Source organism: Cottoperca gobio, chromosome 7, assembly GCF_900634415.1.
Source record: "Cottoperca gobio chromosome 7, fCotGob3.1, whole genome shotgun sequence".
Taxonomy (NCBI): domain Eukaryota; kingdom Metazoa; phylum Chordata; class Actinopteri; order Perciformes; family Bovichtidae; genus Cottoperca; species Cottoperca gobio.
This window is the reverse complement of record NC_041361.1, coordinates 3705141-3721555: the sequence shown is the minus strand read 5'-3', so window position 1 is coordinate 3721555 and position 16415 is coordinate 3705141. Positions and strand designations below refer to the sequence as shown.

The window sequence follows — 16415 nt, the reverse complement described above, 5'->3', positions numbered from 1 at the left end:
AGAACGGTTTGCTGCCACCATGTTTATGACACAAACACATGCCATGTAAAGATATTATCCCAAAGGCCACTTTAGTTGTTGGTACCATGGAAACTATTTTAATCCTGAAGTAATATAAAATACAATGGATCATTTCATTCTTTTATCAAGGTCCTCTTATCTGCATGAATTTTCCAGGTCTTCTGATCTGAGCGACTTTATAGAGGTAAGTTTACATAACATTGTGATCTGATTCAGATTTATCTGGCAATAAAAACATATCTTTGTGTCATCTTAAGCAGCTTATTGTAGTTTCACAGTGGCAATTATCCTCTCTGAAGCATTTATTACACCTAACTGTCATGTAGCCTTTGTCCCGGTCTTATCACGTCTATAAAAAGGACTCCCAGGAGGATCATAGGAACATCCAGCCAATCATCTGTGAACAGGTAAGTCGTCGGCACACGGAGGTTTTTGAAACCTACATCTATAGGATTACTCTGTACATTTGTAAAGGAGTACGTTTTATTTAACTAGTGCCTTTTGTTTTAATGCTTTTTACCACTGCTTTAATTCATTTGTTTTCTATGCAATGTCACAGAGATGAGCCTTGTAAAATTTCATTTCACCTGAGTATAATGACAATGGAGATCATTCTAGGTTTTATTATGTGCAGCATTACTAACTATAGTACAGACTCTAGATGGTAAATAGGTTACAGTTACAAAAACTATAATGCAATCCTATAAAGTTTGTGATTTTTTTTTTTTTGTTGCAGCTCTGAGTGAAAGGCAAAGCTGACTCAACATGGCTCGGCTAACAATTTTGGCTGGTAAGTTACATTATTTCAGTTAGTTCATACAGAGGCAGTGATTTTGTGCAGAAAATGTAAAAAGAAATTAAATGTCTATATATATTTTTTTAGGGCTGTCCCTTTTGATGAGTCTCCAGATGGGTATGCATTCATTATTTAATTTCTTTATTGTGCATTGACATTTGATTCTTTATCAACATGACATGAATATAAACTTAATTCTGATCATTTCTCCTCTCTCCAAAAGTGTCTTCTACCAAACTGGTGTGCTACTTCACCAACTGGTCCCAGTATAGACCAGCGGCCGGCAAATATCTGCCTGCACACGTAGACCCCAACCTCTGCACACACCTGATCTACGCATTTTCAATTATCAACCATGCTAATGAGCTGACAACCTACGAGTGGAATGATGATGTTCTCTACAAATCCTTCAATGAACTGAAGAATAGGTGAGTTGTTCCTGCCTGCAGTATTAATCTCTCTGCAGTCATATCCACTGTTCTTTCACGACAGATAATCACATCAGCAGTCGAGGAAGTTGACGGTTTTAGTGTGACTGATTAAGTGGTATCATTCCGTTTTCCAGAAATTGTAAAAAGAGGAATACAACTGTGAGATTAACTGCAGGGCTGGAATATGTATATATATACAAAATGAGTAAGAAAAGGCATTTTAGTAGTTGCACATTGGGCTGTGAGAAATTAGGATGTGCCTTGTTTCAAAAATAGTGTGACAGTTTATGGACAAACCGATGGATTCATTGAGAAAAGATCTTCAAGAAGTGTTTATAGTAATAATTTTCAATGCAGGACTTGCATACATTACATATTGTTACTTTTACAGTAGCAGTAAAGTATCTATCTTCCTCCTTCTCTAACTAATTGTTAATCTACATGTTTATCCCGCACAGTAACCCCCAGCTGAAGACTCTGCTGGCTGTTGGCGGGTGGAACTTTGGAACTACACAGTGAGTCCGCAAGCAATCATGAAGCTGTTGAACTACATTATCTCATATAATAAGGAGAACATCATCTCTACAGTGTAGCTGTAAGTCGTGTGACATGTTTACAGATTTACAACCATGGTTACATCTCCTGACAACCGCCAGAGATTCATCCAGTCGTCCATCAGATTCTTGAGAATGCATGGCTTCGATGGGCTGGATCTGGACTGGGAGTATCCTGGAGCACGAGGAAGCCCACCAGAGGACAAGAAGAGGTTCACAGTGCTCTGCCAGGTCAGTTTGTAAAATCTACACCAGCATCTTGATTTGCAATGTGACTTTATATATTATAACGTTGTATACATGATTATCCTCAACTATTTCAACCTTGCTTTTAGGAATTACTCGCCGCCTTTGAAAAAGAAGCTGTTGAGAACAGAGTACCACGACTGCTGCTCACTGCTGCAGTGGCTGCTGGGAAAGGAAACATTGACAATGGATATGAGATTGCTGAAGTCTCAAAGTGAGTTGTTACAGGGAGTCATTTAGTTTTTAAAGATGTAAAAAAAAGAAATGCTTTCGTTTTTGTTTTTTATGACATCATGCTTGTCTAACAGGTTTCTAGACTTCATCAATGTCATGAGCTACGACATGCACGGAGCCTGGGACCCGATCACTGGTCACAACAGCCCTCTGTACCGCGGCTCTTCCGATAAGGGCGACAACATCTTCTACAATGTGGTGAGTAAAATCCTCAACAAAACTAATTTATCATTCTCACAACCCAAAAGCCAAATCCCTAACATGTCTTTGTTTTTCTTCTGACAGGACTTTGCTATGAAACACTGGAGAGACCAAGGAGCCCCTCTTGAAAAGCTCCTTGTTGGTTTAACTACATATGGACGCACATTTCGCACATCATCAGCTGCTAACGGTGTCGGAGCACCAGCCAGCGGAGCAGCCTCTGCTGGGCCCTACACCCGTGAATCTGGGTTTTGGTCTTACTACGAGGTCAGTGAAGGTTCAACACGAGAGCAATACTAAGACACCATTTAACTCATTACTAAATCTACTCGGTGTATATTTAATTATTCCAAACCTAACATAAATCATGTATTTAAATATTAATTTCTTCCATTTCTACAGATCTGCACTTTCCTCCAAGGAGCCAGTCTCAACTGGATTGATGAGCAGATGGTGCCCTATGCCGTTAAAGGAAATGAGTGGGTTGGGTTTGATAACAAGCAGAGCTTTGAAATCAAGGTAATAAATGACATATCTTCCTCCACGTCTCATGGAGATAATATGAACAAGATAAAAGTAGCGTATCCCTATAACAACTAGCTCTGCACTATAGCAGCAGATATAGCTGGTCACAATGAAGCTGCACAGGCAGCACAAACTGTTTTTAATACCTTACATTGAGCAGAAGGTGGCACTCTAACTTTAAACTTTATGTTTTGGCAAACATCAATGAGAGCAGAGCTGCATAACGCCATCACATACTAACATACCATGTAGGAAACAAAACATGCTTTAATGAGATAAAAGCAAAAATATATTATACATGTGTAAGATTCATTATCTACACTGTTGGATTATGATGTTTATTATTTAACCATGCCTGACAAAGATCTCTTTTAGTTCCAAAATGTTTCTTTGTTAAATTAAACGAAATATTCTGGCATGAGGCCATTTCAGGGGTCACCGGCTCTCATAACTTCACCATCAACTGGATTCTAACTCTAAAAATGTTTTCTTTGGATGCAAACTTCTTCCAAATAATAGCCTCTGTATTTCCTATTTATGTGTGGGGGTTCTTGGATGTGATCAGACACTTTTACACTCAAATAACACATTTCATGAACCTTTAGAAATGTCTTGGAATGTGTATAAAACAATGTGTTGCACTTGCACTGGTTATATGTATTAAAACAACACAACTTGCATTTTAAACTGAAGTGCTCTGCAATTTCTCACTATCACTCTATCATTTATATTCAATAGGCACAGTATATGAAAGATAACAAATTTGGAGGAGCCTTCATCTGGGCTCTGGATCTGGATGATTTTACTGGACAGTTCTGTGGCCAGGGAAAGTATCCCCTCATCAGTTATCTGCGCTCTCTTATGGATTCAGGTAAACAGAAATCAGATAATCATAATATCCATTTAACAAGTAAAACTTTCCATAATCTCTTGAATTTAAATGTATTCTTTCTAGATTTTCCACCTCCACCTCATGTAACCACACGTCCACCGGTGATCACTACGATCCATTCTGACTCAACCAGCAGCACAACATCTACCTCCGCTCCTACAACTACGACTGCCAAAACTTCCACCACAACTGTTGTTTCTGGAAGTGGCTTTTGTGCTGGGAAGGCTGACGGCCTGTACATAAATGACAAGAACCTCAGCTCCTTCTATCAGTGCTTCGGTGGAAACACATTCCTCCAGCTGTGTCCAGCTAATCTTGTTTTCAGCAAAAAATGCAACTGCTGCGACTGGCCTTAAATAAATGTCTTCTTCGTGAAACAGAATAGCGTATTTTATTTCTGATTTAATTTTTTTAATTAAAATTTTATAAGATTCTAGAGACTGTTCAGATGAATAAAACATGAGTAATGTCAGACTGCACAACACAACTCTCAACTTGTTATGCACGGTGTGAAGCACCAGGGTAAGCATACAACTGGGAGAGCAGGGAAAGGTTGAAAAATAAGGATTTTAGTATGAGATTGGTTAAAAAATCAGCTAAAGTGATAAAAGTGAATTATAGATCATCTGAACATTTTTTATCTAGAGCCTAAGCATAACTTAGCTTAAACATTAATTTCAGAAACATACTTTGGGGCTAGCTGTCTAAAGTTCAAAGAATCACAAAAGGTGGTGTGCAGACATATGATTTCACAATCAGTCACAAAACATCTCTGGTAACATTAGAAAATGGAAAAGGCAAAGCACAAGACGATGTCTGTAATGCTTTAAGAATGCTGAAATACCAAAGTTTGACAGCTTTTAAAGAAATTGTGTAATTGATGGCGATGAAAGTACGAGATGTATATAAGCGACTGAATGAGTTGGACTGTATAGATTACAAAGGGTCCCTCACACGTTGTTTGTTTTCTGCAAGAGTCAAAGGATTTTTTACCAGCTTCTGTTATTTGATTTACTTGTATGGCGCAACAGCTTAGAATCTGAAACGTTGGGAAATACTTACTACTTGTCAATTTGTTCCTGGTTAATGATTATCATTGTTTGTGTGGTTTTCAACCACTAAAGAAAGCTATTCAGTGCTGCGTTTTGACATGACAAGAGCTCATCCAAGCACAACCACCATGAGCAAGCTAATTCTAATTGCAGGTAAGGCCCAATGAAAAGCATGACATTTTTATTGTCATATTTAAAAAAATATGTTTGACATGATACTTACAAACTAAATCTGGAACTTTGAAGGTCTCTGGCTTTACCTTGGTTGTTTGGGTGAGTTCACAATACAATATAATACTGAACAATCTTAGTAGCGATCAAATATCTGGTTTTTATTTCCTAAAATATTAATGAAAACAATGAATAGTCTCATCCTCCAGGCTGGTGTGTTATTTCACTAACTGGTCCCAATACCGACCTGGCGATGAAAAGTTTATGCCTCTAAATATTGATCCAAACCTGTGTACCCACCTGATTTATGCCTTTTCGGGTATTAATGAGGCGAATGAGTTGGTCACGGTAGAATGGAATGATGATGTGCTCTATAAATCCTTTAATGGACTCAAACAGAGGTCAGTTCAAACATTTTCTAGCATTATCTCTGTAAAATGATGCTGGCAAATAAATTGATATATTCTCACAGGAATCCAAATCTTAAAACACTGTTGGCAGTCGGAGGCTGGAACTTTGGAACACAAAAGTGAGATATTCAGCATAAAGCAATCGATAAAGTTATATATTGTATTTATGTCTTGTTGAAAGCATTTTTTATTTCCTCCCAAATTCTACCCAGATTCACAACAATGGTGTCAACACAAGCCAACATAAATACATTTAGCCAGTCTTCTATCAAACTGCTGAGGAAATATGGTTTTGATGGACTTGATTTGGACTGGGAATACCCTGCTGCAAGAGGAAGTCCACTGGTGGACAAGCAGAGATTCACGTTGCTATGCAAGGTCAGATCCAAAATGACTGTTCTGGTGCACAAATTATGTTTAATATGAACGACAAAGTTACTTCAGCATTATTCTCTGGTGTACAGGAACTCTTCGAGGCCTATCAGACTGAGGGAACAGCAACTGGCCGGCCCAGATTATTGATTTCTGCTGCTGTGTCTGCTGGGAAAGGAACTATTGACGCTGGTTATGAAATTGCGGAGATGGCAAAGTACACAAAAATGTTACTCCCTTCATTAGCCCAATGATAATTTCATCATGTTTGGGTGAACTTGATCTCACATGCATTTTATCAGGTACCTGGACTTTATTAATGTGATGACATATGACTTTCATGGCACCTGGGAGAGTGTGACCGGACATCACAGCCCCTTATACAAGGGATCCCATGACACTGGGGACCATGTTTACTTAAATACTGTGAGTACAGATCATTTTTAAGATGCATTATAAATGCAAAGACATAATTTGCTATCCTCTAATGTCAACTCTCTCTTTAAGTTTCTTTCTCAGTATTTCAGTGCATTTCCAGCCACGTGATTGTATGCACAGTTTGCGCAATGCTGGAAAAAAATAAATATTGCGAAAAGCTTTTACGCTTGGCTGAGGTGGAAACAGTGGAGCCTTGATAAATGCGACAAAGTGGAATGGAATAAAAAACCATTGCAAAATAATCATAAAATAGCAGCAGACGAAAACATTTCCATTTGGTTTTGCTTTGTTTTAAGTTTGATTGCTTTTATTTGAAATGTGTCATCTCGTTCTTCTTCTGTAATGGTTTGGTGGCGACTGGAGAATAAACACCACAAACTGTTTATCTCAATGAGCCCAACGCTTTATATTCTAGTAAAAGTAGAAGATTGAAAAACGCATTCTTTCGCATGTTCTGTAGCAGATTTCTGTAAATTCGGTTGAAACTTTTTCTCTTTTTCATTCAAATTTCAGGACTCTGCCATGAGATATTGGCGGGACAAGGGAACACCTGTAGAAAAGCTAAATATGGGCTTTGCTGCATACGGGAGGGCATTTCGATTGTCTACTCAATCCAGTCAGGTTGGAGCTCCAGCCAGTGGTCCCGCTGCTGCTGGTGTTTTTACAAGGGAGGCCGGCTTCTGGTCCTATTATGAGGTGAAACTGATTCAACTTATTGAATTTAGCACTCAGTCTATGTTTTATTAGTAAGTCTATGTAACTGATAAAACATTTAATTTTATTTTTATTATGAATAACACTCAGAACTTTAGTTTAACATTTGAAATTAAACCCTCTTTTCAGATTTGCACTTTTCTTCAAGGTGCCACTGTCCAGCTGATTGAGGACCAAAAAGTCCCATATGCGGTCAAACAAAATGAGTGGGTTGGATATGACAACAAAGAAAGTTTTGAGACTAAGGTATTCACGTTTTTCTACAAAAAGGTTGCACATTTATTTTGTCAGTTACCAAAAGTTCAATACAACATTAAGCTGCATACAAGTGTTTCTGTCATTATTTATTCAGGTCGGCTACCTAAAGAACAACAGTTTTGGAGGAGCTTTCATCTGGTCTCTGGATCTTGATGACTTTAATGGACAGTTCTGTGGACAGGGAAACTATCCCCTCATCAGCTCTCTCCGCTCTCTTTTAGCCCCACGTAAATAGAAATGATGTATCGCGATTTAAAATATTTGTTCAGAGTATAGTGTACAGACTACTGATCATTTACCCTTGTTTCTACAGATCTTCCTCCCCTTCCCACTAGAGAAACCACCCCAAATGAAGTGACTCCGCCTGAAACAAACCAAAATCAACCTCACACTACATCTCGTCCATCGCCAACAATCACGACTTCATCCATAATCCCAGACAATTTCTGTGCTACAAAGATTGGTGGGGTTTATGCCAAACCGGATGCCCCAGGTTCCTTTTACAACTGTGCCAACGGTATCACCTGGATCCAAAACTGTCCAGCTACGTTGGTCTTTGAAGATAGCTGCAAATGCTGTAACTGGCCCTAAAAGCAGTCACGTCTTGTAGTTAACAGTGAGCGAAAATAATTATTGTTGATTTACATTAATTTTCTGTGAATTATTATTTCTCTCTCTCGTAAAAACAGCTAATTTAAACCGTATCTAATATTTTAAACACATAATGGTAGTCCTTACAAAAGCATTGGCTTCTGGGCTTCTTTTCATTACACTGCAACATAAAATATATAATATATACTAGTATATAGTATATATTATAGATCATTATTACTATAATAAAAAGATACAGAAGCCTGAACTGTTATGTCTCACATCCCCTGAGACCTGATGATCTCACTACGTTAAAACACCATAAATATGCTTCTTTTTTTCTGCAAAGCACAACTTGAAAATGCTTTAAAAATTAGTTACACTAACCTGCAGTGGATATTCAATATTCTATTGCACGTCTGTCCGTCCTGGGAGAGGGATCCCTCCTCAGTTGCTCTCCCTGAGGTTTCTTCCATTGTACCCCCTTTAATTATGGGGTTTGTTCTTGTGCGGTGCGAGGGTCTAAGGACAGAGGGTGTCGTATCCTGTGCTGTCTGTAAAGCACACTGAGGCAAATGTATAATTTGTGATATTGGGCTATATAAATAAATTTGATTTATTTTGATTTATTTTTTATTTTGAACCTGCCTAATATTAAGCTTTGACTACTTGACAAATAGTTGACAAATGGTTCACTCATTAGCTTACGTTAATGTCTACAACTAATTAATTCCTGAAAATACTGGACATCTGACTTTGTGCCTATATGGATGATTAAAGCACATATTTTTGGTATGATATTAATTGTTGACGGCAATGCAAAGTGGTTTTGTTTAGCAGCAAAAGCCCACAACATTTTATATTCATATTCATATTTTTTTTGTATTGCATTACACAGCTTCACGCGCACCAAGCAGCCTAACCTGACATTTAATGTAACATCAAATCTGTATAGCAGTGTTGAAAGCGCAAGGATTACAAAAAAATTGACTGATTCAGAACACATCGACTCCAACAAAAACTTCAGTAATTCCTACTTCTACAATATAAAGTTGATGGCATAGATTATTTTGAGAGTGTGGTTGAGTAATACAAATATACAAGTTAATAATACATTAGAGGGAAACAAATAATAAAATGGTACAAATCAAATAATTTGAGGAAACAACTTTGTGCTGCTGTGATTTGATATGTTTAAAGCTGAATCTGTTCAACTGCATCATGAACAAAATAATTAAATGTTCAACAAACAGCAGCACTTTACAGGTGTACCCTGCGATCCTGTAACTACTGACCTACTGTATGTTTTAACGTAGCACAGTGGGGGCATTTGACCGCTGTCATTCCAAAATCTGGATTTCTAGCTGATACTTATTAATCAAAAAAGGGCTGGACAGGATCTTGATTTTGAGTTGAGTTTATGACGCACCACATATATATCAACCGTATCTTTATTATGTAATATCCTGGTGAGGATCATATTATGTTTGAATGGAACATTAAAACTTAACATAACAGTAACCTGGTTATTCATACATAATTCTAACAGAGGGGTGTGAGTAAATTAACTGTGGGGTAGCAAAATAAGTGTCAACCAGCACATTATATGACCGGGAGAGTCCAGCCTGCAGTCGTTTCATCAGGAGTATAGTGCAGAGTGAGTAGTGTGTTGGGTTTTGTGTAACTTTGCTTGTAATGCACACATTGGAAGTCAATGACAAACTTTTAGAAAGTAGATTGGCCATCGGTAATTAATTCCAAAATATTTCTCCTTCTTCTTCCACCAGCTGGTGGCGCCTTAGGCTACCGCCTAACACACCTATGGGAGTGGATCTAATGGCCTTAAATAAAATACCGAAGATTTTTTTCAAATTAGACTGCACCATTTATGTAAATGTCACACTTAATTCTAATCAGTAATGAGGCTGTCTGTGTAGGAGGTTAAACTTTACTGTTCCGCCCTTATAAGAATGTTGTCTGAGAGTACAAACTGTCTTCACATACTTTTGCTAACAAAAAGTGTACAATGCAGGGGTGTGGCAACATGTACAAATGGCTTCTTAATTAGAAAAATGTATTTACATTTATTTAGTCCTTGTAAGAAGCTATTCTCCTTCACACTAGCAGAGAGCCTTTGATGTGTCACACTCTAATATTTCACACAATGCGCAAATGGCTAAAGCGGGTTAGCTTTGACAGCTTTCTTTTTTTTTTAATGATTGTTGTATTTATATTTAGGCCAAAGCATATAAGATCTATTGTTTCTATATTGTGAAATAAGTGTGTAGGATAAAGTAAAGTGTTTCACTGCGCTGCACCACAATCAGATTTGGAGGGTTTAGGACGTTTTCTCTTAACAGAAAATTAAGAGAAAATATGAGAAACATATAAGAAACTGTTGCTGCATAAGACTCATTATTCTTTATGATCACAGCTCACTGTCCCCTAAAGTGCTGTCCGAGCTACGTTGTGGCCTAGTGTCAGGTAAACACAAATTAGATTGCAACACTGAGTTCAGCATCTGTGCTGAGCCCTGAGCAAGGCACTTAACCCCGAGTTGCTCCAAGGGGACTGTCCCTGTTCTTAGTTTGCTGTAAGTCGCTCTGGATAAGAGCATCTGCTAAATGACATGTACATTCTCATTTTAGTCATAGCAGGAAACTCACAGGTGTAACCAAGCGGCAACCTGTTGCAAAAATAAGTCTTATTGTATACAAGTCTATGAGAAAACAATCCTACTTCTCACTTGATTTAACACCTCATTAAACATTTCCTTGACAATTTTATGGTCTCAATCTCTAGTTTACAGTCCTTTTTAAATACAGCATGATGTTCATTTAGTAAATTATGATCCCAGTAGCAGTAAGCTATGCTGCAGTTGTTATTAATTACACCTTTACCCTTCCTGCTCTGAAATGTCAAAATGCCTGAAACCAAAAAGACCTGTTGTTTCTTCATAGAGCAGATTAAACTATATAATAATACATTTCTTAGAACAACATCTTTGTAAGTTGCAATATGATCCACCACAACTAGATGGAGTAAGGGATATAATACAACACCTCTTAGTTATCTAAGAGTTATCTAACTATATTCTGGAACCTCTTATTTATTTTTGGCAGATCAATGAAAACTGGTTTTGTTCACAAATATCTTCAAAAAGCTCAAATTAACCTTTATGTAAATCTAGTGATTTTATTAACTCCACATACTATTGTCCTATATCTAATCTAACCTGCATATCTACTATACATGGTGCTCTTACAATTTGTTGACAAAATACACTTGACAGTAGATTTGCACTTGGTATTTGTATATAACCGTCTAAAGTTCTGACATGACATTCTTGTGATATGATATGACAATTTCTAAAAAAGTTCAAACACAGTTCATAAAACATGTGGGGTACTACAAGGGATCCAAAGGACCTTTATTATTTGTTAATACTTTTTTTTGCTGATGATAACTATTATATTGTATAATTGTAAAATATATTGTAAAACTTAATGTGATTGCATCACATTTAGTTTTACCATCTGTTGCAAAATCATTGATTTTTTTTTGGTCCCAAAAACACTAGAAAGTACAGTCTCAAAATAAACCACTAGGATGTCGTGGTGAGCGAGGGTTTTAAGATCATGTAATCACAAAGTCCACAGTTATTGAAGGAGACAGCTGTTGTATTTCTCATCTCTGATTTTCCAGAAAAATAGTAACAGTAGTCTCTGGTGCAAAATAAAACTGATGAGTGCAGCATTCTCAGTACCCTATGGTAAACCTATGAAATCTGAACATGGTGGTATCATGCTATTTCAGTAAATAACATTTGAAAACAAAAGTTAAAAAGGGCTTGACATGAGGGGACTCTGATCTTTTGTACCAGTTTTCATCAGTGAACAATTGCTTAGGACAACATTACCTGGCATCGGGGTGAATGACACTGGTCCAAGGCAAGCTTGAGCCAGCCCTAACTATAAGCTTTAGAAAAGAGGAAAGTCTTTAGCCTTTTCTTAAATGTGGAGAGGGTGTCTTCCTCCCGAACACAAAATAGGAGCTGTTTCCACAGGAGAGGAGCTTGATAGCTGAAGGCTCTGGCTCCCATTGTACTCTTAGAGACTCTAGGAACCACAAGTAACCCTACATTCTGGGAGTGCAATGCTCTAGTTGGGTTATAAAGTACTATGAGATCTTTAAAATATGCTGGAGCCTGACCATTAATGGCTTTGTAGGTCAGGGGAAGGATTTTAAATGATGTTCTATATTTTACCAGGAGCCAGTGCAGAGCATCTAACACAGGAGTAATATGATCTTGTTTCCTAGTTCTTGTCAATACACGTGCTGCTGCATTTTGGATCAACTGAAGAGTCTGAAGATGTTTTGGAACAATTTGATAATAATGAGTTGCTGTAATCCAGCCTTGAAGTAACAAATGCATGGACTAGTTTTTCTGCATCATTTTGAGACAGGATGTGCCTTATTTTTTTGCAATGTTACGTAAATGAAGGAAGGCAATCCTTGAGATTTGTGTTATGTCGGAGTTAAAGGACAGATCCTAATCAAAGATAACGTCAAGATTCCTGACGGTACTGCTGAAGGCCAAATGAATGCCATCCAGAATTATTATGTCATTAGAAAATGCGTTTCGGTGGTGTAAGTGTAAGTGTAAGTGTAATAACTTGGCCCAAGCTTTGTCTGTGTTTAACATCAAGAAGTTGCTAGACATCAAAGTTTGTATGTCCTTAAGGCACGCTTGAAGTTTAGCTGATTGGTATAAATATGGCTTGATTGAGATATTGTAATGGTACGATCAAGACAGAAGGGAGGTGGGACTCAATTGCACGACACAGAGGCAGATAAATGTTGAATGGAACTGGTCTTTACTGAAAACGTTGCAGTTGCTTTGATACACGCATAGACAGTTGAACATACAAAGTATCAAGGGGTAATCCAGGAGCAGAGTCGGGTCACGGAAACATGTTTGGTACACGGGCAGATACTCAGCGTAACAGCACAGCAGACAAGGATCAGGTAAGGGCAGAATCAAGTCATGGAAACAAGGTTGAGGAAGCCGGGGAATCAAACGCTTGGGAAACAAGAAGACGGGACTAATGCTGGAACTCTTGACATCGAAGTACGAAGACTAACTGGCAACGAGAGAATAACAAAACAGACTCTAAATACACACCAAGAAGTGAGAGGGAACGAGACACAGGTGAGGACACTAACGAACAGATTGGGAACACCTGGGGGTAGGAAGTAGAAACAACAGAGAACAGGTAATTAACAAAATAAAACAGGACACAACACAAAACATCTAACGAACAGGCCGAGACCTAATAGATATATAATTGGGTGTCATCCGCATAACAATGAAAGTTTATAGAGTGGTTCCTTATAATATTGCCTAAAGGAAGCATATATAAGGTGAATAGAATAGGTCCAAGTACAGAACCTTGTTGTACAAACTGAGATCGCTCAGATAAATAGGACTTAGACCTGCTTACTGCGGTTCCTTTTATGCCAATGAAATGTTCCAGTCTCTGTAATAGAATGTCATGGTTGAAAGCAGCACTGAGGTCTAACAAGACAAGAACAGAGACAAGTCCTTTGTCTGATGCCAATACAAGGTCATTGGCACCTTTCACCAGTGCCGTCTCTGTGATATAATCTACTCTAAATCCAGCCTGAAAAACCTCAAACAAACCACACAACTGTTTTGCGACTGCTTTCTCAAGGATTTGTAGCAAGAAAGAGAAGAGAATTGGCCTATAGTTGGCTAAAACTTCTGGATCATGACTGGACTTTTTAGGAAGAGATTTTATTACAGCTACTTTAAAGGATTGTGTTACATAGCCAGATTATAAAGACAGGTTGAGCACATTTAATAACGAGGTGTTAATTAAGGGTAAAATGTCTTTAAACAGTTGTAATTGGGTCTAAAAGACAGGTCAATGGCTTAGACGACGAAATTGTTGATTAAGTTAGTTGGTTAAGATCGATTGCAGTAAAGCAGTCTAGATATATTTCCTTTCCCTACATCTTATATGAAAATATACACCAGCTGTGTGAAACATGTATTAAATGAAGTGTGCCAATACTTTTCTGAGTACGAAGCACACACTGGCAGCAGCTAGGTGCGTGCTGTCACTGATGGACACAAATTCTATTTTGGCAACAAATTAATAATAATCATACCAATTATAATTATAATAATTATATAACAACATGTTCTCACTCTAACTACAGGTAAGACAAGCAGGACAAGTAAATGTTTCTTGTTGACCCAAATACCAAAAACACATATTTTCTCACCTACCTCCAGTGGCTTCTAGCCACACCTTTTGTTTTGTTTACCCATGTTTTGGTCTCTCAGGTTTCAATGACAGTGAATTGAATTTGGTTTGTACAGAGGAAGGTCCTGTAAGGTGACTTTTTTATTATTATTAAAAGTTAACTATTTTGTGCGCACAATATTATTATAAATCAAAAATTACATTAAATCAAATCAAATCAAATCAAATTTATTTGTATAGCCCAATATCACAAATTATACATTTGTCTCAGTGTGCTTTACAGACTGTACAGGTTACGACATCCTCTGTCCTTAGACCCTCGCATCGCACAAGGAAAAACTTCCTAAAAGAAACCCCAAAATTAAAGGGGAAAAAATGGAAGAAACCTCAGAGAGAGCAACTGAGGAGGGATCCCTCTCCCAGGACGGACAGACGTGCAATAGATGTCGTGTGTACAGGATAAACAACATAGTACAAATACAACATTTGACAGAAATTATGTTGTGTTGAAAAAAAAAGAAATAGAAAGTATGGATGAATCCAGGAAAATGTCAAAAAGGCTTCCCGGTGTCCAGCAGGACCAGGTCAGTAGGCGCTGTCACGATTCATGATCCTGACGTAAACTTTATCAGTGGCAACCTGGCACATGAGAGACAGACACTCCGGGGATGATACCCCGGATGGTGAGTTAGTAACATACATTTACATAAATGCATACAGATAGAGAGGGAGAAGAAGAGAGGGGAGGGGAGGAGAGAGGAAGAGAAGGAAGAGAGCAGGGAGGTGTCCCCCGGCAGTCTAAGCCTATAGCAGCATAACTAGGGGCTGATCCAGGGCAAACCTGAGCAAGCCCTAACTATAAGCTTTATCAAAAAGGAAAGTCTTTAGCCTACTTTTAAATGTGGAGAGTGTGTCTGCCTCCCGAACACAAACTGGAAGCTGGTTCCACTGGAGAGGAGCTTGATAGCTGAAGGCTCTGGCTCCCATTGTACTCTTAGAGACTCTAGGAACCACAAGTAACCCTGCAGTCTGGGAGCGTAATGCTCTAGTTGGTTTATAAGGTACTATGAGGTCTTTAAGATATACTGGAGCCTGACCATTAATTGATTTGTAAGTCAGGAGAAGGATTTTGAATTCTATTCTGTATTTTACCGGGAGCCAGTGCAGTGCAGCTAATACAGGAGTAATATGATCCCGTTTCCTTGTTCTAGTCAATACACGTGCCGCTGCATTTTGGATCAACTGAAGAGTCTTAAGTGACTTTTTGGGACAACCTGATAACAATGAGTTGCAGTAATCCAGCCTTGAAGTAACAAATGCATGGACTAGTTTTTCTGCATCATTTTGAGACAGGATGTGTCTTATTTTTGCAATGTTACGTAGATGAAAGAAGGCAGTCCTTGAGATTTGTTTTATGTGGGAGTTAAACGACAGATCTTGATCAAAGATGACGCCAAGATTCCTTACAGTGGTGCTGGAGGCCAAGTTAATGCCATCCAGAGCTTCTATGTCATTAGAAAATGCGTTTCGGAGGCGTTTAGGGCCAAGTATAATAACTTCAGTTTTGTCTGTGTTTAACATCAAAAAGTTGATAGACATCCAAGTTTTTATGTCCTTGAGGCATGCTTGAAGTTTAGCCAATTGATTGGTTTCGTCTGGTTTAATTGATAGATATAATTGGGTATCATCCGCATAACAATGAAAGTTTATAGAGTGGTTCCTTATAATATTGCCCAAAGGAAGCATATATAAGGTGAATAGAATCGGTCCAAGTACAGAACCCTGCGGAACTCCAAGACTGACTTTGGCTGTCATGGAGGATTTATCGTTTATCGCTCAGATAAATAGGACTTGAACCAGCTTAGTGCGGTTCCTTTTATGCCAACACAATGTTCCAGTCTCTGTAGTAGAATGTCATGATCAACAGTGTCAAAAGCAGCACTGAGGTCTAACAAGACAAGAACAGAGACAAGAGTCCTTTGTCTGATGCCAATAGAAGGTCATTGGTAACTTTCACCAGTGCCGTCTCTGTGCTATGATGAACTCTAAATCCAGATTGAAAAACCTCAAATAAACTATTATTATGTAAAAAGTCACACAACTGTTTTGCGACTGCTTTCTCAAGGATTTTAGCGAGAAAGGGTAGATTAGATATCGGCCTATAGTTGGCTAAAACCTCTGGATCAAGACTAGGCTTTTTAAGAAGAGGTTTTATT

General features: G+C 38.1%; 2 protein-coding genes across 2 annotated transcripts; both read left to right on the top strand.

The window, feature by feature from the left end:
- The first annotated feature begins 395 nt into the window (after window positions 1-395).
- LOC115010814 (acidic mammalian chitinase-like) lies at window positions 396-4256 on the top strand. The gene is made up of 12 exons (XM_029435619.1): window positions 396-428; window positions 758-811; window positions 905-934; window positions 1041-1245; window positions 1707-1763; window positions 1868-2033; window positions 2138-2262; window positions 2357-2480; window positions 2568-2750; window positions 2886-3002; window positions 3747-3879; window positions 3964-4256. The coding sequence occupies exons 2-12, from the start codon at window positions 787-789 to the stop codon at window positions 4254-4256; spliced, it is 1458 nt and encodes a 485-aa protein (XP_029291479.1). The 5' UTR covers window positions 396-428; window positions 758-786.
- Window positions 4257-5080: 824 nt separating this feature from the next.
- Window positions 5081-7906, top strand: LOC115010815 (chitotriosidase-1-like). The gene is given in 11 exon segments (XM_029435620.1): window positions 5081-5105; window positions 5199-5225; window positions 5320-5524; window positions 5596-5652; window positions 5746-5911; window positions 5998-6122; window positions 6208-6331; window positions 6857-7039; window positions 7187-7303; window positions 7410-7542; window positions 7599-7906. Coding segments are annotated over 11 exon segments (1470 nt in total).
- Window positions 7907-16415: the final 8509 nt, after the last annotated feature.